General features: G+C 49.0%; 1 protein-coding gene across 1 annotated transcript; it reads right to left on the bottom strand.

The window, feature by feature from the left end:
- Positions 1-3,114: 3,114 nt before the first annotated feature.
- Positions 3,115-5,219, bottom strand: LOC123186510 (GDSL esterase/lipase At1g28600-like). The gene is made up of 5 exons (XM_044598268.1): positions 4,893-5,219; positions 4,544-4,759; positions 4,289-4,437; positions 3,696-3,972; positions 3,115-3,631 (listed from the first exon to the last, which is right to left on the bottom strand). Exons 1-5 carry the CDS (start codon positions 5,161-5,163, stop codon positions 3,342-3,344), a joined length of 1,203 nt encoding a protein of 400 aa, XP_044454203.1. The 5' UTR covers positions 5,164-5,219; the 3' UTR covers positions 3,115-3,341.
- Between the last annotated feature and the right edge of the window lie 3,226 nt (positions 5,220-8,445).

The raw sequence follows: 8,445 nt of genomic DNA, 5'->3' as shown, positions 1-8,445 counted from the left end.
AGCAATAATCGTTTTTGATAGGGCGTCTCTTAGCTGTGCTAGATTTTCAATATTGCCTACAGCAGCCCATGCTTCCTCCACCACTTTTGGCAACGTAGAATCCCTCTCCCAGAAAACCTCATACCTCCTACCTCTCGCCCCCATGGGGCCCGGATCCGGCTCTTCCTTAAGGAAAACAACCACATGATCGGAACATGGCGAGGGTATATGTTCAACTGTAGCAAAAGGAAATAAGTTGCGCCATTCATTCGTAGCCACTGCCCAATCAAGTCTCACCTTAACATTTGACGTCCTACTCCGCCTGTTATCATATGTGAAGGGTAAGCCGGTGAAGCCCAGATCCACTAGCTCACAAACCTCCAGCATGTCCCGAAAAACTAGCATCTGCGGCTCTGCCCGAGGCGTGACCGAAAGGTGCTCAAAGTCCCACATAGCCTCGTTAAAGTCACCTATCACCAGCCATGGCAAGTTACTGACAGGTTTCAGATTCTGAATCTTAGTCCACATTAGGTGTCTATTCTCCACCCTCGGCTCGTCATACACAAAAGTGGCTCTCCATTGAGCAGCCCCTTCTCGAACTCTAATAATTGCATTAATGAATCTATCATTTTTGTCCAGAATATCAACCACACAATCCTCCCTCCAATATAACGCCAAACCTCCACTCATACCATTGCTGTCCACACCACAAAACCCCTTGAGACCCAGTTTGGCTCGGATCCTCTTCATCTTCTCCTCCTTCTGTCTAGTTTCACACAAAAACACAAGCATGGGGGAACGCGACTTGCAAAGCGTCGCTAATTCACGAACTGTCCGGGTGTTCCCTCCTCCCCGGCAGTTCCAACTAAGGCAATTCATTGGGCTCGGCGGTCCTCCTCCTCGGAGGCCGCCTTAGTAATGGTATCCATATCAACTCCCTCATTTTCCTCCACCCCTCCTTCTCCTTGCCTTCTCCTCTTCACAATAGGGTTCTTGCCAGGTGTCGTGTTCGGGTCTAAGCAAGTCCCCACCCCTGCATCCTCCCTATTCTCCAGGCGCAGAACAGCATCCGCCACCTTACCCGCCAAATTTGGCATGGAATGCCCACGCACATTGATTGAACCATCCTCCCCAACAAGTCTCTTTCTAGCTGTACGTGCCTCCTCGGCCCTTGCCAATTTGTATTGCATAATATCCATCCCTACCGTCAGATCCACACCGCCCTCTCTCCGGGCATCGTCACCTTCTCGCTCTTCCGCAGCAAATGCTCTATCACCTCTTTGATCCTCCCCCTCTACCTCTACCTGTACTTCTTCCACCTCCACCCCTACCCCCTGTGAATCCAGCTCCCCCTCTTCCAGCATCCGCCCGTCTACCTCTCCCTCCTCTTGAGCCCAAGCCCGCTGGCTCGCTGACCCAATGCAACCAGTCGCCCCACTCGCATAATGCACTGTCATGGACTCCATCCCCACATTCTTCCACAACATGACCCATACGTCCACAAAAAAAGCAGAAGTCCGGGAGCTTTTCATAGAACACCGAATACCTCTTTCTCTCCTTCAACGTTATATGGACAAACCTCACTAATGGCAATGTGACATTAACAAACACCCGAACCCGCAAATAGTTGGATGGATTAATCTTCCCTTCATTAACAGACACCGTAAACGAGGGTTCTCCTACCTTCTTCGCCACCTTTTCTGCCAATTCCTTCTTCCTTGTCAACCCATCAGGCAGACCTTTAATCCTCGCCCAAAGTGGATACATGTTCAAAGCATATTCTTCCACGTTCGAGAAGCCATCATACTCTACCAAAACCACCGGATCCCTTCTGAACTGCCATGGCCCCCCTTCCATCACGCGCTTCCAATCCCCTAAACAATGACATTGAGCCAAAAACAGGTTGGGTCCTTTGATGTTGAAGGTGACCCCCTGCGCACAAGCCCACACGTTCCTCATCGAGTTCAGCAGGGAAGCATGACTAAACGGCCTCATGGTATGAACCCTAAAAAGCGCCAACCACCTGACGTCCTTGATCAATTCATCTACCTCCCCCGACAAATCCAGATCTTCCTCCTCCTCTCCATGCAGGTTAAGGTTCTCAAACTCGTTCTCCAGATTGTGTGATTCGCCGTAGCGGTCCCAATCGGCTGCTTCATCTTCCTTCTGATCATCCCCATCTTCCCCCGCAACCTTCCCTCCATCTTCCCCGTCCACCACCTTCGCGCACGCCGGGACAGACCCAACCCCCGCTACTGGATCTTCAACCCTAGCCACCTCTACTTCCGGTCCCTCCACACCTCCGCTTGCGTCCATCTTGTTCAAATCCTCCATGCTTTCGCCGGAGAGCAAGGCAGACTCCCGCAGGACGAGATCCGCGCGATCCCTGGCTCTCTAATGATATATCTTACGTGGATTTTGGTGTACTCCGACGGCGCCGCCGGAGGAAGAGTTGGACCCTAGGGAAACCCTAGGGGAAGAAAAATAATAAATGGAACTATTGATGGCACCACTGTCCCCGACGCCTCAGTCCATCGCAGTATCGCCGGGGCGTTCCAAGGCCTCATGTTGACATGACGAGAGCTAAGGTTTTGTTTCTTTGGGAAAAAGTTAACAACACTTTTTTGACATGCAATTGTTTGTTCTGTTTCTCTGTCTACTTGTCCAATCCCAAAAGAAAAGAAAATCCCCACCTGCCCTACCACCGCCACCATCCGAAGGACCTCCGGCGGCCGGAGTCCCTACCCCTTGGACACATCAATCATCTTAATCTCTGACATCGCTGGCCCACCCTGCTTCGCCCTCGACTAAGCTGGCCGGTCGCCGCATAGACGCAAGGTACCGCCGTCTCGAGCTTTTCCCTTTGAAAATCCTCTCCCTACCAATGCATGCGGCCGTGACAGTGGGTCCTAGTCATATCATGGGTTAGTTATCTCCAAGGTTCTGATACCGATGGGATGGAGAAGTAAACCACAACCGAATCGGAGGTTGAAGAATCAATGCACTGATACTGATTGGTAGGACTCTGAGGTGGAGAACTGAAGGGAGTAGCTAGAGCGATTTAAAGAAAGCTAGACAACATAATAAAGCTAAAATTGAACTATATCTACAGTAAAAATAGCCACCACACGCAAAGGAAGGGAAACATCAGCCATAAATTTTGGGTTTACATATAGTACAATGCTGCTTTAATTTATACCGCCGTGAGCCGTGATTATGCCAATGTCACATAATTATTACATATAGTACATTAAGTGTGGAGTTATTGAAGGAGTAGTAGCACGCATGCAAAATGAAAGGTTACAGCCGTAGGATAGAGCTTCAAGAGACTTGCGCCGTCCGTTGCAGCTAGCTAGCACTACTCAGGAGCTAGCGTAACTGAACGTGTTGATTTCTGAGATTGAAGATGTCATGAGCTCCAGAGATCCTGGCACGGCCTTGAGAATAGGCGGGTGCGCGTAAGGGCCCCAGAGCCAACCGGTGGCGATGAGCCTGTATACAGACTCCGTCAGGTGGATGCCGTCCCAGTTGATGTGTGTGGCGGGGTTAGCGCACGCGCTTGCGCCGGGCAACCCGCACGCCGCCGTCAGGTTGTAGTTGTACGGCCCGCCCGCACCACAGCACACGCGGAGCCTCGACGAGGCACTAAACCCTGCAACGTACTACGAGTTAGCAAGTGCTAAAAATTGTGGAGCTTACCATCTTTTGGAGCTTACCGAATCTTACGGGTTCCCTGAGAAACTCCATCACCGGCGTGTAGTAGTCGGCGTAGACGATCTTGGTCGCGGGGTACTTGATCCGGAGACGATAGACGGCTTCCAACAACACTCTGTTGTGGTAGCGCGCGAGGGCGTTGTATTTCCTCAGGCACCCGGTCCCGGGGTCGTAGTGCTTCTTGTTCGGGCTGGCGTACAAGGTTAGGACGATGGGAATGCACCCCATTGGCGGCTGCCCCGGCACCACCACGTACCTCCCTCCCTCCTTGACTAGTTGCTGCAAAACCCAACAACAAAGGAAAATCATCTCCTTATTGATTAGCTTGGGCGAGAAAATTAAATCAAGCAACATGTTAATTAATACTCCTTTAGTCCGAAAAAACGTGTGTGGTTCTAGATACATCCATTGGAGGGACAAGCTTTTTTGGTCGGAGAAAGTACTCTCTTCTGGCCCGGAAGAAAAAGCTTTGGTAATTAATATTTGTCACGTGCTAAATATATACTAGCTCCCTCCGTCTGGGATTATGTTTGATACATCTGATTGAGCGTAACTAATTCCGTACGGAGGAACTATATAGTAGTACTATATATACCTCAACGCCTGCTGAGATGGATTGTACGATTTCCGGCACGAATGACGCGACCTGGCCCAAGGTTTTCCCGGCGGCCATGATGAAGGTGTAGTCATTCCCTCCGAACTCTCCCATCAAGAAGACGGATCTCCTGAAATAGTCTCTGCAACCTTAAGATAAAACACAATTTATCAGCCGATTCGTCATTCAATCCAATGAATGACAAATAGAACTTATAACCGAGTGGACTTGGTATACTATACGTAGGTATAGTACCTTGTGGTGTTGAGCACAAGGTGGGCTTGAGCTTCTGGAACCAGTCGAGCTGCGCGCCCAAGGAGCTGTTGAAAGGGGGCACACTCGTGATGTTGTTCTCGTAGAAGTAGGATAGATCAAGCGCCGTAGCCCCGATGACAGCGAAGTTTGCTCCATGGGTGAAGTTATGTTCTTCACCGAGAATTGGGGGGACGAAAGGGAGCCCAAACTCATCGGCTGCCAAGTTGATTGATCAACCATCAGTCCACGCATTGGCAGACACTACCTTCTATCTAGCATTCTCTCTAACAAAAACCTGAAAGCTAGCTAGCTAATTCGAGATAAAGGACGGAAGCATGTGCATAAATACCAATGAAGTCCAAGGTGATGCGGCCGTTAGAGGCTCGGCCAGTGGGGCGACCGAAGAAGGTCTCCCCATAGGGGAGATTGCTGAAAGGGATGATCGGAAGCAGCGGCGCTGCGAGCTTGACAAAGTTGCCGGTGTCGGCGTACGAGTTGCCGAAGCTGAAGATGGAGTGGATCGAGCCACGGCCAGGGTTTGCCTGAGCGTAATGTACGCTGGCCAGGAGAGGGAAGAGGAAGAAGGCTATGCCCCTTGGGGCGGAGTGATGATGCTCCATAGTTGTGGCGCACGGTGTGAACTGGTCGGCAAGCTATGCTATTGCTATGTGGAGGAAATGCCCAGGTACATACATATATAAGGGGGGGAATATCCATGTGCACTCGGGCCCAGTCCTCCCTCGTATCCCATCGCTCAAGTTCTCTGAGATTCGTGCTTTGTCTGTAAGTATCTTCAGTAATCATGTAGCGATAAAGCCATATGAGTTTATGATTCAACAGCCATATTCAAAAATATGTAGAGATAAAGCCATTCCTGCAATTTCATACAAGTATTCTTTCATCTCCATCTTGTACCCTTCGGGTCGACACAGCACGAAGGCTTCATTTACTGCTACGTCCCACCTCTCACCTGTTAGCTACACATCTCCCTCTCCACCTGAATCTTCTATTTTCCTTCAGCTTTCAAAATCTTTCTGATCTTATTTGTTGACCTTTATTTCTTCCTGTTGCAGTCTATGAAACTATATGAGTTTATGATTCAACAGCTATAGGCAGTTAGGTAATTAAAGCATGAACAGTTACCTACTTTTGAAATGGAAGACTAAAATATATTTTATATTTTATTGCCACTGTTAGAAACGAGCGAATTGCAGGCAGTCTTCTCACTGTACCAGTTTATGATTCAACAGCTATATCCAGCTATATGTAGTTAGATAATTAAAGCATGACAGCGACATAATTTTAAAATGGAAAAATGAAAATATATTTTATATTTATCACCACTGTTAGAAAAGATTGAACGCACACAGTCTTTTCACTATATATACGAATGTATGACTCATCATCGATAGGTAGTTAGATAATTAAAGCATGAACAGTTTGTTAGAAATGCTTTATAAGTATCATCTAGATACAGAGGCACAGAACATTTATAAATTAGAGGCTTGTTATGTAGGCTTGTTCCTCCGTGGCTGCATATTGCAAATTTTCAAATTGAAATATTAGTCAAATTCTGTACATACAAAGTAGTTGCCTTTTACGAACCAATCAGAGTGTTTAATACATAATATATTCTTAAATTGCCATATATGAATTTTGTAGGGAACAAATGTTTTCCTTTAATTGTATTCAAAATTTCATATATAAAAATAGTATATAGTTTATTATGAATTAGCTATTGAGATTTTCAAACAGTGTTTATACAAAAGCCAAACTACTAATGCTTTATGTTTTGTCCAAAATTCATATGTAAAATGGAGGTGACATCTATCAAGGGCCTCGTCCCAAGCCTGGCAACGGAGGCATTGGTCCAGCCTGGTCTCTCTAGGATGGATGCAAAGTAAGTAACTGAGCCTTGTATACTAAGCAAAGCACACATGTCACTTGTCAGCTCAAAACAATGGACAGTAGGATATGAGTTTTCCATGGCACACTCTCTCGGACACACAAAGGTGTACATTGCAGCGTGAGTTTTTGTCAAGAGGGGGGATTTGAAGAGCATCGTGGATCACATCTCTCGGGCAGGCAGGTGCAGCGTGAGTGTGTTGGCAAGAATGGCACGAGGCCCTTGACAGAGATGCGTTATCAAAGAGTGCACTTTCTTATATACGGTAACACTAGTAGAAAAGGGGGCAAAGGTTCAGGCCAGAAAAGGCATTAATCCCGGTTTCGTTATGAACCGGGACTAATGTGAGCATTAGTCCCGGTTCGAGTGGCGAGAGCGTCGGAAAGGCATTACTCCCGGTTCAAATGGGACCTTTAGTCCCGGTTTGAGACACGAACCGGTACTAAAGGATGTGATGCCCATTAGTGAGAGGATGGGTGCGATGCCCATTACTATTGTCAGGAAAACAACAAGTGCAGACTTGGAAACGAGGGAGAATAGAACCCGGAAGTTAAGCGTGCTCAGGTTGGAATAGTGAGAGGATGGGTGACCGTACGGGAAGTTAGATGATTTGAAATGATGAGGGGTGATTAGAGATTAGAGGTCAAATTGAGCAGTGATAAGGGATGATTATAGATTAGAGGTTAAAATATTTCAAAAATGTGAAAATAAAAAAATCAAAAAAAATCATAAAATTTCCTTTAGTACGGGTTGGTGTTACCAACCGGGACTAAAGGTGGAGCTCCAGGCAGCGGCCATGTGGAGGGCCTTTAGTCCCGGTTCGTATAAGAACCAGGACTAAAGGGGGAGGCTTTAGTAACGACCCTTTAGTCCCGGTTCTAGAACCGGGACTAAAGGCCCTTTATCTACTAGTGTAATGGTATATGTATAATTTAGGATACTATTATAGTTGTCAAACACAGATTTGGGATTAGTCTAACCTAACAGGGTTTAACAAGATTAGCTAACATATGTATTTGAATCTAAACTAACACAACCTTAGAGTTGAATAGTTCACACTTCATTAGTTCTCTAATCTTAATAATAATAATGCTCTCTTTTGACTTTAAATGACACATCCCTTTCCACATTTTTTATTACAAGGTATCTTAAACTACCAGGTTACCTGGTCATTTGTTTTATTGGTCCCTTCAAAAAATCCCGCTCGTCCTCCCATGTCGCTCTCAGGGCGGCTCCGGAGGCCCCCAATCCTAGATCTCGAGCACCTCCCTCCAATCGGCCCCCCCTCCCCCGCGCCGTCCTCCCTAGGGCGGCTCGGGCGGCGACCCCCTCCCCTCCGGCCGAACCTCCCCTCCAGCCACCCCCCTTCTTCTCCCGCCGCTGCCAAAAGCTTCTGCCGGGCGAAGCCCGCACGGATCTGGTGGCGGCAGGCCGTCGTTCCTCGTGCATACCACTCGCGGGCCGGGGGAGCTCCATGGGGCGGCGGCGTCGGCGCGACGTGACTCCGGCGTGCGTCGCTTCTGCTGGTGGTGGTCAGAGACAGTGGGGCGGATGCGTTCGCGGCTCCCTTCCGCTGGCCTTCCCCAAATCAGCGTCTCCCTACTGTGTTGGCGACCGGTGGGCGTCGGGGATGGCTGCTGGTTTCGGCTCAGATGTGTCCAGCGGAGGTCGCTGTGAGGCGCGGGGTGGCGGTGCTCGCCCTTCCCCGAGGCGCTGCCGTCCGCTCTGGCTTGTGGTTCTGCCTTCTGGCGGCGCGCCTGTCGGCTTTGGCTTGGCCCGATCCGATGGGGAGCGACGGGGGGCAAGTTGGATCCTGCCGGATCTAGCCTGCGGCGACCCGGATTCGGTCATGTGTGGCGATGGGGCTGCAGTAGCCCTTCTCTGTGGTGGTGCAGGGAGCGGTGCTACGAGATCAATTCGATACTTATCGGAGGTGGTCTGCTCTTTTGGGAGAAAGCCCTGCTCCTGCCGGAGCCGGCGCCGGCGACGCCTGCGG

Source organism: Triticum aestivum, chromosome 2A, assembly GCF_018294505.1.
Source record: "Triticum aestivum cultivar Chinese Spring chromosome 2A, IWGSC CS RefSeq v2.1, whole genome shotgun sequence".
Classification (NCBI taxonomy): Eukaryota; Viridiplantae; Streptophyta; class Magnoliopsida; order Poales; family Poaceae; genus Triticum; species Triticum aestivum.
Note: the sequence above shows the minus strand (reverse complement) of the source record. Positions and strands in the feature narration are given on the sequence as shown.

Excerpts from the sequence above, each read along its gene's own strand:
- LOC123186510 (XM_044598268.1), bottom strand. The coding sequence starts at position 5,163 with ATGGAGCATCATCACTCCGCCCCAAGGGGCATAGCCTTCTTCCTCTTC. Across the intron at positions 4,760-4,892 it reads CATCACCTTGGACTTCATTG|CCGATGAGTTTGGGCTCCCT; the intron begins GTATTTATGCAC and ends TCAACTTGGCAG. Across the intron at positions 4,438-4,543 it reads CTTGTGCTCAACACCACAAG|GTTGCAGAGACTATTTCAGG; the intron begins GTACTATACCTA and ends TTTTATCTTAAG.